The sequence below is a fragment of the Strigops habroptila genome, chromosome 9 (genome assembly GCF_004027225.2).
Source record: "Strigops habroptila isolate Jane chromosome 9, bStrHab1.2.pri, whole genome shotgun sequence".
NCBI lineage: Eukaryota > Metazoa > Chordata > Aves > Psittaciformes > Psittacidae > Strigops > Strigops habroptila.
The window spans coordinates 21413979-21428807 of record NC_044285.2 but is presented as its reverse complement, the minus strand read 5'-3'; the positions used below and the strand labels follow the sequence as shown (position 1 = coordinate 21428807).

The 14829-nt window shown below is 56.6% G+C and overlaps 3 protein-coding genes and 1 non-coding gene across 8 annotated transcripts in view; 1 reads left to right on the top strand and 3 right to left on the bottom strand.

Annotated features, from left to right (window-relative positions):
- Positions 1–420: 420 nt before the first annotated feature.
- TERB2 (telomere repeat binding bouquet formation protein 2) lies at positions 421–5938 on the top strand. 4 transcript variants are annotated; one of them, XM_030496940.1, is made up of 7 exons: positions 421–540; positions 865–946; positions 2739–2884; positions 4235–4296; positions 4781–4869; positions 4972–5057; positions 5385–5938. In XM_030496940.1, the coding sequence occupies exons 1-7, from the start codon at positions 477–479 to the stop codon at positions 5528–5530; spliced, it is 675 nt and encodes a 224-aa protein (XP_030352800.1). In that variant the 5' UTR covers positions 421–476; the 3' UTR covers positions 5531–5938. The 4 variants fall into 4 exon arrangements, with proteins under 4 accessions (XP_030352800.1, XP_030352799.1, XP_030352796.1 ...); XM_030496938.1 differs by having other exon boundaries at positions 423–540; positions 4969–5057; XM_030496939.1 differs by having other exon boundaries at positions 4972–5478.
- Positions 5939–6665: 727 nt separating this feature from the next.
- Positions 6666–9735, bottom strand: RPS17 (ribosomal protein S17). The gene is made up of 5 exons (XM_030496941.1): positions 9632–9735; positions 9254–9405; positions 8869–8974; positions 7159–7224; positions 6666–6795 (listed from the first exon to the last, which is right to left on the bottom strand). Exons 1-5 carry the CDS (start codon positions 9632–9634, stop codon positions 6715–6717), a joined length of 408 nt encoding a protein of 135 aa, XP_030352801.1. The 5' UTR covers positions 9635–9735; the 3' UTR covers positions 6666–6714.
- Positions 9100–9223, bottom strand: LOC115613382. The gene has a single exon (XR_003993383.1). It is a non-coding gene; the product is annotated as a small nucleolar RNA SNORA71 (small nucleolar RNA).
- Positions 9736–10736: 1001 nt separating the features above from the next.
- CPEB1 (cytoplasmic polyadenylation element binding protein 1) overlaps positions 10737–14829 on the bottom strand; it is a 39307-nt gene continuing 35214 nt past the window's right edge. For both annotated transcript variants that reach the window (XM_030496934.1, XM_030496935.1), the window contains 4 exons: positions 14580–14778; positions 12933–13027; positions 12687–12767; positions 10737–12235 (listed from right to left, as the gene is read on the bottom strand). In XM_030496934.1, coding sequence (XP_030352794.1) covers positions 12125–12235; positions 12687–12767; positions 12933–13027; positions 14580–14778 — 486 coding nt within the window. In that variant the 3' untranslated portion in view covers positions 10737–12124. The remainder of the gene's footprint in view (positions 12236–12686; positions 12768–12932; positions 13028–14579; positions 14779–14829) is intronic.

Sequence of the window (14829 nt, the reverse complement as noted above, 5' to 3'; positions counted from 1 at the left end):
CTTCAATGTCACATCTCTAGTTTTTAAAGCTTCACCAGTTCCTGTGTGGTAGGGACAAAACCTGAAGGAGTGGGTGCAAGAGGAGGGGAAAGTCATTCAAGACACATGACTGAACACAGATGTCCTCCAAGTGGAACCAAGTGAAAGAGATGAGCTCTGAGGCAGAAGCTCTTCCCTGTGAGGGTGCTGAGGTGCTGGCACAGGGTGCCCAGAAAAGCTGTGGCTGCCCCATCCCTGGCAGTGTTCAAGGCCAGGTTGGACACAGGGGCTTGGAGCAACCTGCTCTAGTGGAAGGTGTCCCTGCCCGTGGCAGCGCTGGAACAGACTCCGCCGGTGGCGCAGGGTGTGCTCGCGAGAAGGGTTGGAACCCGCGGGGCTTCACTTCCCGCTGCCCGGCACGGGGGGGGCAGCGCGTCCCTCAGGGTCCGCCCCGCGGGTTCGCGCCACCGCCCCTCAGGGCTCCTCCCGCCGCTGCCATGTTCCGCGGCCGCCGCGCCTGGTTCTCGCAGAGCGTCAGCCGCGGCCCGCGGGAGCTGTGGGGTGAGGGCCCGGGGGACGGTGGGGCAGAGCAATGGGGGCCAGCCCCGTCACCCCTCAGTGGAGCAGAGCAGGACTGAGCCCCGCAGCGGGGCACAGCATGTGTTTGGCAGGTCCCCCCAGTGCCAGGGCAGACCGCGGTGCCCTACACTGAGGAAGAGCCCAGAAGAGTCCTCAGTGGGGCAGTGGGAGACCCACAGTCATGGGGGGTGGCGCACACACAGCACAGCTCCCACTGCAGGGCCCAGCTCTGCGGCCCCCATCACTGTACCCCGAGGTGGGACCTGTTGGGTGTCCAGCTCCCTGCTCCTGTGCTCTTCCCTGCAGCGGCCGGTGGTGGGGCGCGTGCCCGCTGGCAGGACGCCGAGTACCTGTTCAGCAGTGACGCCGCACACCCGGACACCCGCAGGTGAGCTGTGTCCCCCGGTGCCACCCCCGTGCCAGCAGCACCCATCTTGCTCAGGAGATGCCTGCGGCCCCGTTCCACACACTGACGCTCTCCGCGCGATGTCTGTGCGGTGTGTAAGGCGGATGGAGGTGGATACACCGGTTTCAATGTCTTTAATGGATGTCGACATCCTTGGTTTAGGGGTGGCCTTGGCAGTGCTGGGGAACGGTTGGACTTGATGATCTTAAAGATCTTTTCCAACCTCGTTGATTCTGTGATTCTATGATCCTTTAAAAGTCAGGGTGGTGTTTTTAAAGCACCTGGTACGGATCAGACGGGGGTTTGGTGCTTAACAGGGTCTGAAAACTCACCCCCACGCTAAACTGGAGCTACACAAACCCAAAAACAACAGCAAAACCCATCCACGCGTTAGGCTGGCTTAAAAATGCCGATGTAAATTAAACTGACGGTGCTGGTTTTGTCACTACCTGTGAGTTAACCTACTGGAGAACTCAGCATCTAAAATAGAGGCAACACTGTCCTCGAGGAAGGAACCTGGTGCTGAAAAGCCAGTGCAAGTTAACTCTGAAAGCAAAGTGTGAAGGTAGAACTGACTGGAAAATGGCTGAACTGCTGTTTTCCTTCTGCTTGCTTAATATAAAAGAATCAGAGAGCTCAAGAACATTTGTATAAATACAATGAAAGGCTGTTCAGGGTCTTCCTCCAGCTGGTGAATCATAGGATCATAGAATCACAGGATGGTTTGGGTTGAAGGGACCTTAAAGCTCATCCAGTTCCAGCCCCCTGCCACGGGCAGGGACACCTTCCACTAGAGCAGGTTGCTCCAAGCCCCTGTGTCCAACCTGGCCTTGAACACTGCCAGGGATGGGGCAGCCACAGCTTCTCTGGGCAGCCTGTGCCAGCGCCTCAGCACCCTCACAGGGAAGAGCTTCTGCCTAAGATCTAACCTGAACTTCCCCTGTTTCAGTTTAAACCCATTCCCCCTTGTCCTATCACTACAGTCCCTGATGAATCTTTATATATATCCAATATCATGTAAATATATTTATGTGGAAGGGAACTGCAATGTTTTCTTGCAGTGCTCTGCAGCAGGCTTTGCTAGGCTGGACTAAGCAGCTTCCTTTAACTGCTTTAAATTGCTTAAACCTGGTTTAGATTTTTGTAATCCCCAGCCAACCACTCCAGCTGCAGAAGGGGAATCCCAACAAACCTGGAGCAAAGACATTTCTTCTGGCACAGCATCTTGCTGGACTGGGTTGTTCCCCCAGGAGGATTTACATATAATTTTATATATATAATATATATATTCAATGTATTAATTGTGATTATTTCTTGGAAACAAAATGTATCATTATCCACAACCTTAAAACCAGCAAACAGCTTTAATTCAGCTCTAAGGACAGTGGATGCTTGAGCATCCTCCACCCTCACCTTTCCACACAGCCACCGGCTGCTGCTCTTCAGGGACTGCAGCAGGGTCAAGAATGAATAAAGAAAAATCACGTTTTCCCCCTCCCTGAAGAACCAGCCTCATCTCAAGTGCAGAGCAGTGCCACTGAGTCCCATATAAAAGATGGTTTTACCTGCTCCACAGTGTCCTTCCTCGAGGCTGCTCTCAGGAGGTGTCGGCAGTCAGGACCATATTGCCTTAGAGCTAGAAAACTACAGAAAGTGAGGTCCTGTTGTCAGTTTTAATGACAATATTCCACTAAAACTTTTGGGGGGTTTATGCGTGTTTTTGGTTTTTGTCCCAGGTTTCCCTTTGGAAACCAGCTGTCCTTTTCTCTTCCAGAATACACGAGAGCCTCGATTACTTGGAGGGCAGAGCCACAGTCTTCCACTCCTCTTACCTCTCTGCATGGGCCAACACCAGCGCTGGAGAGAAAACGTCGGTGGCTCTGGGCCACTTTGTCCTGCCACCCACCTGCCTGCAAGAAGGTTGGGGGGGAACCATCAGGGTTTTGCTCCCCTGGGGGTTCCCCCATGAGCACAACCTTTTGGTGGTGTAAAACAGAAACTCCAGTTACTTCTGCTCTAGGTGGAGGGAATTTCCTTCTGCTGGGAGTGAATCTTCCTCCCTGGATGCAGAGGACGCTCCATCTATTAATCGTAGAATCCCAGACTGGTTGGTGTTGAAGGGACCTTAAAGCTCATCCAGTTCCAACCCCCTGCCGCGGGCAGGGACACCTTCCACTAGAGCAGATTGCTCCAAGCCCCTGTGTCCAACCTGGCCTTGAACACTGCCAGGGATGGGGCAGCCACAGCTTCTCTGGGCACCCTGTGCCAGTGCCTCAGCACCCTCACAGGGAAGAGCTTCTGCCTAAGAGCTCATCTTAATCTCCCCTCTGGCAGGTTAAAGCCATTCCCCTTGTCCTGTCCCTCCATCCCTTGTCCAAAGCCCCTCTCCAGGTTTCCTGGAGCCCCTTTAGGCACTGGAGCTGCTCTAAGGTGTCCCCTTCAGGAGCCTTCTCTTCTCCAGGCTGCCCCAGCCCAGCTCTCTCAGCCTGGCTCCAGAGCAGAGCTGCTCCAGCCCTCGCAGCAGCTCCGGGGCCTCCTCTGGCCTCGCTCCAGCAGCTCCACGTCCCTCTTGTGCTGTTGTCCCAGAGCTGGATCAGTACTGCAGGGGGGGTCTCCCCAGAGCGCAGCAGAGGGGCAGGATCCCCTCCCTGAGCTGCTGCTCACGCTCTGGGGGTGCAGCCCAGCACACGGGGGGGTTCTGGGCTCAAGCACACACTGAAGCTGGGTCATGGGGAGCTTCTCATCACCCAACACCCCAAGTCCTTCTCCTCAGGGCTGCCTCCATTCAGTCTCCCCCAGCCTGTGTTTGTGCTGGGGATTGCCCCGACCCAGGGGCAGGACCTTGCACTTGGCCTTGTTGAACTCCATGAGGTTCACATGGTCCCACCTCTCCAGCCTGTCCAAGTTCAGTCCCTTTCTTCCAGCGTGTCGACTACATCACACAGGTTGGTGCCATCAGCAAACGTGCTGGGGGTGCTCGATCCCACTGTCTATGTCACCGACAAAGATGTTAAATAACACTAGTCGCAGTACAGCTCCCTGAGGGACACCACTCGTCACTGGTCTCCACGCAGACATGGAGCTGTCATGTTGCACCACTGCTGTGGTGGCTGTGCGCAGGCGCTGTGCAGAGAGCTCCTGCCCGGGCTCCCGAGTGCCTTTGCCAGTGCCTGTGCCAGTTCCTGCGAGGCGCTGGGGTTTGCACAGGCAGTGGCCACCCCCCTGTCTCATTGATGCTCTCACAGTCATTTATCTTTTCGTTCACGGCAGAAATCAGAAGGCAAATCGGTTGTTTTATTTGGGAGCAGACGGACGATTCACTGGCAGAACAGGTAAGATGAGAAATTGCTACTGCAGGTGTAGCTTAAACAAACCAGTGGGTGCATGAGCTTCAGGGAGCCTGGTTTTCACCCCAGCCCCTCAGCCCAAACACAGGATCAAATCCTGTGCTTGCTGCACCACGTGTGTCCGTCCCAGCGTGACATCCCGGGGAACAGCTCCAAGATCGAGTGTGGGATGTGCAAGAGGGACATCCTGTCCCACCTCCCAACACATCCTTCTGGGAATGCTGATCACAGAGGTCTGAGCTCAGCCCTTCGTGCGGCATTTCCCTTCCCTGTGTAGCTCTGAGGTGCTGCCGCTCTCTTCTCAAAGCAGCTCCTCAGTCCTTTTGAAGCAAAAATGTGTTTAGCTTTAAAACTATTCTACATTATGCTTGAGATCACGAGTCCTAAACCCACCACGCTGGGCCCGTGGGGCTGCTGCTCTGCTGGGTCCCAGCAGAGTTTTAACTCCATCCTGCGTTGATACTCGCAGCCCGACAGGAATCTGACGGACAGACCCGAGGCGGCAGGAACAGGCAGGGAGGAGGAAGAGGATGACCACATGCTAGACCTGACCCAAAGGTATTATCCTGCCCTCAGTGACGGGATTTGGGGCCCTCTCCCCCAAATCTCAAGAGAACCCCGAAGAATACACCAGAATTTTTTCCCCCCTTGATACAGCAGTGAAGAAGAAACAGACTCCACAGCACCTGAGGGGAAATGTCCATACCGTGCCTTGCACGAGTACCCGACGAATAACATGGTGACAGGTAACGTTCCGTGTTGGTGGGGAAAGTATCGTAGAATCATAGAAAGGCTTGGGTTGGAAAGGACCTTAAGCTCATCTAGTTCCAACCCCCTGCCATGGGCAGAGAAACCTTACACTAGAAATATCCCTGGAAACTGGGAATATCCCTGAAAACAGTTGCAGATGAAGCAGGGACCCCCATGCGCCTGGTACTGACAGCAGCGGAACTGCTGAGGGTGCGGGTGGCTCCGCTCCCTTCCCGTTTGTGTCCTGGTTTCCTCGGCGAAGGGGGTGTCTCTCCCGGTACTTCCTCTCCAGCAGTACCTTCTCTAAGCAGTTCCCTTCGCAGGCTACGCCTCCGCTCGGGACATGAGGAAGTACATCGGGGAGCTCCACGATTTCATTCCCGGCACCTCGGGCTACGCAGCGTATTGGATTAAACAAAAAATCAGCATTTTCACTGACGCGAAGACCCGAATGAAGAAGAAATTGTAAGTCACGGGCAGCTGTTCAAGTCAAGAACTCCAGTAAGAGCTGCAAGAGAGTTACTGCTTGTGTTTGGAATGTCATTCCCATGGTTAAGCTGCATGGATGCCTCCTAGCTCGCTCCCTCCTGTGGATTAATGGTTATTTCACCATCAGTCTGTTCTCCCCATGTTTCAGTTCAGTAGCAGAGATTGGTGGTTCTGAGCTGTCCAGCTGCGAATTCTGAGTTAAAGCTCCACATCATGCAGGAGGATTTATCAATCATCCTGCTTGGCTTATCCTCCCTGCAGGCCGGCACGCTCAGGGTGTATGGCAATACCTAGCTTCATTTACTGGCAACAGGTTGTTCTTTAAATAACTGTTTAAGACAAATTTCACAGTAAACTTAAATACAGACATTTCTCCCCCAAACACAAACCCTTTGTCTTTTTATTTGTACCGGGGGGGTGGGGTGGGGGGTTGTTAAGATGTGGCTGCAAACACACCTTCACTGCAACAGTAGCTTCCCCTGCTGCCCCATGGCCCAGCTGCACCCACCCTGCCCACAGTCCTGGTGCTAGAGACCTGCAGGTCTCTTCCACGTCCAAGCAGAGCCTCTGCGCAGTGGGAATTTCGGGGGGGTGAACCCCCAAACTCCTCCATGCCTCTCGCACCCTAGGGAATTGTTGGATGGAGCATCTTGCTGTGGGAAGACCACCACAAGCCTCCGCAGGGCCCACAAGGGAGCTGCTGCCATGGCCACAGTGCTCTGCTCAGCCCAGTTCATGCCCCTCACACAGAGAACCAGCAACGAGACTTCTTCCTCTCATTTAAGCAATTAAAAGCGACTGGCACAGTTATGAAAAGCAATTCTGGCACAGCACGACAGAGTGTCCGCTCCGAAGAGGCACAGGCAAACCCTGGGGCGCTGAGGGTGAGGAGCTCTGGGAAGCTCTGAGGAGCCACCACGGTCGTCCTCTTCCAAGAGCAGGAGAGCCTGTAAAAGAACAACTGTGCACCTCAGCCAGGAAAGAACTCAAAAAGATGCTGGCAAACACAAAGGTGTTGAGTCCTCCTCATCCAGACACCCGTACTTGAGACACGGCATCCCAAGGAACCAGCCCTCCCTCCGCATCCCAGGGAATGCAGGCTTCCAGAGACCAGGCAGGGTGGTTTTCCCATATTTATTGGAAAAGTGACACACAGCGACCGACTCAGAGCGCTCCTCGGGGCGTTTTGAAGTTCATCCCCACTGTGGGCTGCGTCACCTGCAGGTTGGACAGGCTGCCAAAGTCCTGGAAAACAGGGATTGGGATCAGTGACACTGCCCTGTCGCCATCCACATCCAATCCCCCCGGGAAGAGCAGAAAGTGTGAATGTGCTGTGGTAGCACAAAGGGTGGATTCCTGTCTCCAGGAAGAAGGGGAGATGACCACCCTGCCCTGGAGATCAGCTCATGGGTGACGGGAAGCTGGTCTTTTCACCCATGTTCACCTTCACCCAGCAAGGGTTGAGGAGGAGGCCCTCGGGTCAGCACCCCGGGGTGCTGCGGAGCAGGGGAGGGAAGGAGCACACCCACCCTACTGGTGGGGGGCCTGGAAAAGCCACCATCCCACTCCCCTCCCGCCTGCACGTCCCAGGGCAGGGGAACCACTCACCAGGAGCTTTAGCATTTCCTTGGTGTCTGGGTCCACTTCGATGATCTCCTGGTCGAGGGCAGAGACCTGGGGACAGAGAAGAGACAGATGCAGTTTGATGAGGCCCCACAGCCATGTCCCTGTTGCCACCGGGGTGTCCCCACACGCCCACCCTGGTCCTTGTTCCACCACAACAAAAATCTCGCTGCCTGTCGTGGAGAAGGGCTCCAGCAACAGAAGCAGCCAGGACCCCAGTGGAGACCAGCTCTCACAGCAAAACACCAAGGGGCCACCTGGCAGCAGAGCGCCCCGCGCAGGGGGAAGAGCCTCTTTTATAGCTCTTCTTTGGCCAAGGCCCAGCGGCTCCACACCAGTGCTGCCGAGAGCCAGGGTCAGGTCCACAACTGCACCGGTCCCGGTGGTCACCACTGACACTTGCACTCATCCTGTGACACAAGTGAGGCCGGAGCCGGACCCCTGCAGTGCCAAACAGCTACACCGAGTGACCACCAGGGCTGTCCCACCCCAAGGACCTGAGGTCTCCTGCTCTTTAATCCCAGAGCAACCTCCTGCAACCCTCTCACCCCCAAAACCTTGATCTCCACGTGCTTCCTTCCCCAAAAGGCTACATCACACCAGTGTTTAGGAAACCACAAATAACACAGGTTCAGCTGCTGCTGCATCACCAGCTACAGCACGGACCCTGCCTGAGGCCCCTCCACGGGTGACCTCTCCCACAGCACCACTCTGTCCTGCCTCCCAAACTTAGCAGGAAGGTCTCTGTGTAAAACACTGCCCTCAGCTGGTCCTGCAGGCCCCCAACAGCAGCCGGGCAGCTCAGCACTGTGCTGACACCTAAAACCTTGGGTGCTGGAGCATGTGGGAGAGGATGTGCAGGTGCTGCCAGTGTTTCATGCACTGTTTGTAGCCACTGGGAGTCAACTAGGCCCCGGTCTCTTGAGGAGAGGTGTTGCCTCTCCCCGGGCCATGAACCATGGCAGCAAAGCAGGGAGGGTGCTCTTGGGGCAGATCTCCAAGGGGGAGGCAGCACCACACTGTCACACTCCCATGACATCCCACCATCATCCCTCTTCCTCCCAGGCCCTCACTGAAACAACCTTCCATGTAAGTAAACCCCAGCACCAGCAGTTTGGGAGAGCTGAGGTGACAGGACTGAGTGTTTGGGGCAGCACAGAAACCAGCAGCTCCATGAGAAGCTGATCAGGGAGAGCTGGAAGAGGGGCTCTGTGCCGCAGCTGAAGGGCTTGAGTGCCATGGGACTGAACCCATTTTGGAGCTCCTCTCCCTGAACCATCAACAATGGGCTCACGGGCAGACCTTGACCCCTTGCGAGTGCAGGTTTCAGACACGGGGGTTTCACCAATCCCCTCTCTGCAACCACACTTGCTGTAGCAGGTTTCAGCCACTCTGAAACATCCTCTCACATCCCCTCAACTTATTTTTTGTACTTATGTTAAGTTAGTAAAATGAGGACTGACATCACCTACTGACCGGCGGCAGAGTCACAACACAGGAAAGTCACTGCCCTCCCCAGCCCGGGCAGCAGTTCTGGAGGGAGCACCCTGATACGAGGCCAAGACCCACCTCGGCCGTTCCTGACTCCAACCCTCCTCAGCCCATCCCGGCTGGAGTTTTGTTTTAGAGCAACCTGGGGCCGCTGATGGAGAACCCTCAGGGTGGGGTGACGAGACACCGCAGCCGGGGCCTCACCTCGGGGACGTAGTTGTCCCTCCTCTCCCTCTCCTCCTCCTGCAGTTTGATGGAGATGCCTCGCACGGGTCCCCTTTGGATGCGCTTCATCAGGTGGGTGACATACCTGCGGGACACACACGGGATCATCCAGCGCGTCCCCGCACTCATGCTCCCAAAAACCCGGGGAGGGCTGAGCTGTGCGCCCCCGCGACGCGCCCCCCCAGGAGAGGGGAGCGAGGGGCGGGGCAGTGTCCGGCAGCAACAGGGTCCGCGGGGACGCGGCCCCGCAGACACGGGGGAGCCGCCGCCGTTGCTCTCCCTGCACTATCGATGACCGGGCCACGGCGAGGCCGCGGTCACTTTCGATGCAGGTGCCGGGTCCCCGCGCGCGCCCGCGCCTCACCCCGCGATCTTGTTGCGCAGCTTCTTGCTGGGGATGATGGCGATCTCCTCGCACACGCGCTTGTTGGTGTGGAAGTCGTTCCCCAGCCGCGTGTAGTACTTCTCGATGATCACCCGCGCCGCCTTCTTCACCGTCTTCGTCCGGACGCGTCCCTGGGCGGGAGGGGGCCAAGCAAACACCGCTCAGGCGCCGCCGGACCCCCGCGGCCGCCCGGGCCCGGCTCCCCGCGGCCCCTCAGCAACGCCCCGGCCCTGCGCTCCCTCCCAGGGCCCACCCCCGCTCTCCGACCCCCGCCGCAGCCCGCAGCCCCGCGGGAGGAGCGGCCCCGGCGGCGGATGGCGGCGGATGGCAGCGGCCCCGGCCCCGGCCCGGACTCACCATGTCGGCGGCGGCCGCGGAAAGAGAGCAAAGGCTGCCGGGAGGCGCGCGGGGCCGCCGGCAGCTCACAGCGCCCCTCTGCGGCTCGGAGGGCGCCTGCGAGGGGCGGGGCTCGGCTCTCGGCGCGCTCCCCCGGGCCCCAGCGCCCGCAGCCAGCGCCGGCCCCGGGGGAACGCGGGAAGGGGCTCCGGGGGCGCGGCTGGTGGTGCATGGACTGCGCTGCAGGACACAGGGCACCCACAAACTCACGGCACCCCGAGGGGTGCTAGGCCCCTGCGAGCATCACACAGCCTCAGAAGATGAGGGAACAGCACCCTGGGGCAGTTGCAGATGGGGGGTGGGGAGCAGGAGGAAGGAGCCCAAAGTAACCCCCATCTAAGGGCACATGGCACCAAAGGCGCCCCTGGCAGCAGCCCCTCTGCACCCCAAGTCTCACTCAACCCCCCAAACCCCATCAAACAGGCATATGGGGTGTCACAGGATAACCTAATTAACCTCATTAACTTCGGGAGAGCCCCAGCTGCTTCTGCCAAGTAGATCTTTGGAAGGCAGGGCATTGGGCACAGCACACTGCAATAGGGACAGTCCATGATGGTGGGCACAGGGCAGAGGGCATGGAAGGATTGCTCAGGGATGCAGTGATGCAGTGAAGGGATGCAGGGGTGCAGCAGGGCGGCAGCAGCTCATGTGGGGACGCAGTGGGACACAGCAGGGAGCTGTGGGGCCATGGGGGGATGCAGCAGCAGGGCTGAGCCGTGCCCCCTGCAGAGCCTGAATCTGTCAGTGAGGAGAGCAGCAGCTCCACCTCTGGCAGCGAGGACGAGGAAGAAGAGGAGGGCAGCGGGGAGCAGTCTAAGAACAAGGAGAAGGAAGAGAAGAGCCCGAAGAGGAAGGACAAGGAAGGCTCCCGGAACACAGCCATGGGGAGTGTGGGCAGGTACCCCCTGGGAAAATGGGTACCCCTAGCCAAACCCCTGCCTGCCCTGAGCCAGGCTCTCCCCCCAGTCACCTACAGCATCCATACATACCCCACAGCAAGGACAGAAGACTTGTGGGGGGATCCCACCCCCCCGCACACCCAAGGAGGACAACAAAGGCGGATTTTTTTTTGCTGCAACGTGTTTATTATGTGCCAAAAACTACACCACAGCTTACTCCACGCGTCTGTAGGAGAGTGCAGTCTTGCCTGCGTATACTACAATGAGGTAGAGACTTCACACACAGCTTCACAAAACCCCACAAAGAGCAGCTGGGATATGCAACGATGCAACATCAGCTCAGCAGGAAAAGAGAAAACAAAACCAAAAACACAACGGAAGAGGGAGAAATTATGACACTGGTTCTTTGGCACACAGCTTCCAATAGAGGGGAAAGTGAAAAAAAAAAAAAAAATCATAATGAAAGGGTCAAATCCCAGCAGCAGCAGCAGCATTTCAGTCGACTGCACCGTTTTACTCCGTACATTTCGTCAAGGAAAGGAAAAAGAACTTGTCCCCTCTAAGAGAAAGGGCTCCTGCGAACCTCCATCCGTGCTCCGACACGCAGCCCTTTGTAGCTCAGTACAAAAGAAAAAGGTTTAAGTCCTGTGACTTGGTGTGATTAAAAACCTCTATCAACCCCCCGTAAGTGCAACTTAAAAAAAGTGCAACAAACTATTTAAAACTATATACAGCAGCTCAGAGATCCGTTATCCGGTCCAGTTTCAAACCCCAAAAAGAAAGGAACACAAAAACCAAGCCCGTCCTGTTGCAAACCCCTCGATTCACAACCTTCCGCCAGCAGCCCCCAGACACAAATTGCAATAATGTTAAAAGCTGCCAGGAAAGAAAAAAATCTCTCGTTTCAAACGACTTAAAAACTGTTTTTAAGAGTGTAAAAAGGAACTGGTAAAAACCCTCGAGCGTAAAATATGAAATATGATTTGGTTTTAAATGAAGAGCAAAGTCTCCTTGTTGTTACAGTAAAAAACGCCAGCTGAACATCCAGTTTATGCCGTTCAGGTGGGGGTTAAATGAATGGAAAGGCACTGTATGGCAACTGCAAAGAAATGGAGCCAATGAGACCTGCATCATCACCACCGGTATTGCAAGGAATGTAAAAAAGCGCCTTTAATAAATAAAAATCCTCGGAGAAGGCGGGAACACCTTCGCAACACGTGGCCCTTGGAATTAGGTTGCTTTTTTTTGCTTCTCATCAGCAAACTAGGAACCAAAGTCTGGGAACTGCAGAATCGCTTGAGGGGTGCTCCCCCCCCCTCAAAAACACCCCCAAACAAACCCCAACAAAATTCACTGTGCATTAGTGCAGAAACAAAAAGACCAGCAAGTGCAAACATGAATGTAAGATTATTTGTTTCTCCCCCCCTCCCCATTAGTCCTCAGGAAGCGCGTTCCCAGCCTGGGTCTGGCACCAGCATCGTGCGCTCTCCGCCCGGCTGGTTAACAAAGGACTTTCTCCTGCGCCTGCGGCGGCCCCTGAGCCCCAGCAGCCCCTTTAGCTGGAGTCTCTGTTCTTCTGGTTGCGCATCAGCGGGCGGTGGTGACGCAGGACCTCCATGGAGTGCTGCCAGTGCCAGCAGGAGCGGCAGAAGTACTTGAAGCAGATCTGGGGGCAGAGCAGAGGGGCAGCATCATAGGGCTGGGAAATGGCACTGTCCCACTGGCAAAGCTGCATCACCCTCCTGCCCTTCCTGGTTTTGCAACCCACATCTTTGCAGCAGAGGGAGGGAATTCTGGCCACCAAGATTCCAGCATGGCCCTTTTTAACTGGGTTTGAAGATGGGGATCTGCGCACTTGCAGGCAGCTGCTGCGTGGCTCACGGCACTACTGCTGCCAGCTCCACCACCCAGCTCCCACCCAGACTCCAAGGGAAGCCACTGGACCCTGGCAAAGTTCCTTTGCCCACAGCAAGAAGAGGTCAGCCAGAGTCCCCCCAGGACCAGCTGCAGGGTGATGGCACTTCCAGCTCATCACAGTAGCAGCACCTCCCCATAGGACCTCCTCCTCCTCAACAAACCTTCCCCAGAGCACAGCAGCGGGGCAGGAAAAGCCTCACCTGGTCTCTGCAGAAGAAGGGGCCGGGCTGGGCACTGCAGACTTGACACATGGAGTCCTCCAGGTACGGGTCAATCTGAACCTGCAGCAGGAGAATCAGGCAGTGGGCACAGGGCAGTGCTGGTTCTGCTGGTTCCCCAAAGCCTCACAGCACTCTTGACAGCTGCCTCCATGGGTCACAGTGCTCCCAACCCCAGAACCCACCCCACAGACACAGCTCTGTGGCTGCCCCATCAGCTCCACTCACCTTCTTAGTAAACTTTGTGGTTTTGATCTCTACAAACGCAGCGGTCACAGCCTTCAGGTAACTGCGCTGGTTGTTGAAGGTGACACGGCCAGACCCTGCAAGACAGACCAACCATGAGACTGACCTGGCACCTGTGGAGGCCAGGGGGGAGCTGCTGCTGCTGGAACCACCACACTCCCCAGTGCCCAGTCAGCTGCAGCTTCCAAGGGAGACCACATCCAAAGCCTCACAGCTCCGCCTCCTTCCCCAGGCAGTCACAGTAGCACAGCAGGGAGCTGAGAGGAGCAAAGCTTCTCCATGGACACCTCTGGGCTGCTGTGACCTGAGCTTGCAGACAGCAGCGGCCAGGCAGCAGTGGGAGGCTCGGGGGCAGCACAGCAGCAGCAGGGGGAGGCTCCACGCCTGCACCTGAAGGAAGCCAGGGCCCAGACAGCTCAGCAGCTTTTAAGCCACCCACTCATCCCTAGCCTGGCACTTTGCAGCTTCCCTGCCAGCCAGTAGCATTCCTGCACCACTCGTTTCTAGCCAAGCTTTGTTAAGCTCCAGGGAAACATACCCATGCTTACCTATGTGTTTCTCAGTGCAAAGGAAGCTCTGGCTGTTACCACACTGCCCAGCCTGCCAGCAGACAGCTAAAACCAGAGCAAAGCCTTACCCAGGAACCATCTACTCCTCTCCTGTAGCACCACAAGGCTGGAGGGCCCAGCGCTAGCTCAGGGTCACTGCTGTGTACAACGGGATCCTTCTTTCAACAGGACCAAGTCCATCTCCTTAGCAGGACCCCCCAAAAGCTGTCTGAGCAACTGCCATCAGAAGCGTATCTCACCCATTTGAGCAAGCACCCTGGCCTCTGCATGAAGCTCTGTATTAAGTCCTGCTCTAGGAGCCCACAGTGCCAGCACAGGGCAGGTTAAGGCGCCAGGATTTCATCCATGATCATCCCAAGGATCTAGTTAAGTCTCCTATATCCAGCCCCCTGGGACTGTCTCCCTAGAGCCATTTTGGTGGTAATGCACTGCAGCACCAGGGCACATCCTAAACCCAAGCCTTGACCTGAAAAGCCTGAAAGGACAGTGATAAGCAGACAACAGCTCTGCAAACTCCAACGTTGTTCCTGACTGGCAACATGCAAGAGACTCACCATGTCATTGAGGGCCTCATCTACACAGTTTGTGAACACTTCCAGGGACAGTGCCTCCACTACTTCCCTGGGCAGCCTGTTCCAATGCCTGACCACCCTCTTGGGAAGAAATTGTTCCTAATCTCCAGTCTAAACCTCCCCTGGTGCAGTTTGAGGCCGTTTCCTCTTATCACTTATTACTTGGGAGAAGACCCTGTCTTCTTCCCACCACCCTCACTTCTGCTGGAGAACTGCCCGGGGGCAGTGCAGGAATGATCTGGGGGCTTCCAGTTCCCAGGAGTGTTGCCTCTGCTGGCCCTCCCCGAGTCTTGTCTTACCTCCCCACGGCCGGGAGGCAAGAAGCATTGCCTGTGGAAGAGGCTGGCTGGATGCGGGCTCCCAGAGTGAGCACAGGTGGAGCCTGGCACCCTGGGCAGATCTTCCCCATTGAGGGACAAAGGGCCTTGCTGCAGCCTACTCAGAGCATGCAACAGGTGACAGCCGATCCCAGTGGGATCCCTACTTACCGATGGGGTACTTGTGCTTGTCCGTGTCGATGCCAGCATAGACCACCCCTCCAAACAGGTCGTACATGACAGCCGCCAGCGCCTCCGCATTGAGCATCCCGTGCAGAGCCCCCACGAACACCGTCTTGCTGGGGTCAAGCCGCTGCGATGGGCTGCGCACAAAGTTGCTGTCTGCCAGCACCCATGGGATCACCTGCACCTGCAACCGCACACCACAGCTCAGGTCAGCCAAGGGCCTGCAAACCACACA

Excerpts from the sequence above, each read along its gene's own strand:
- TERB2 (XM_030496936.1), top strand. The coding sequence starts at position 477 with ATGTTCCGCGGCCGCCGCGCCTGGTTCTCGCAGAGCGTCAGCCGCGGC. Across the intron at positions 947-2,738 it reads GCACACCCGGACACCCGCAG|AATACACGAGAGCCTCGATT; the intron begins GTGAGCTGTGTC and ends TTTCTCTTCCAG. Across the intron at positions 2,885-4,234 it reads ACCCACCTGCCTGCAAGAAG|AAATCAGAAGGCAAATCGGT; the intron begins GTTGGGGGGGAA and ends CGTTCACGGCAG.
- RPS17 (XM_030496941.1), bottom strand. Across the intron at positions 8,975-9,253 it reads CTGCGCAACAAGATCGCGGG|GTATGTCACCCACCTGATGA; the intron begins GTGAGGCGCGGG and ends TGTGTCCCGCAG. Across the intron at positions 7,225-8,868 it reads GGGACAACTACGTCCCCGAG|GTCTCTGCCCTCGACCAGGA; the intron begins GTGAGGCCCCGG and ends CTCTGTCCCCAG.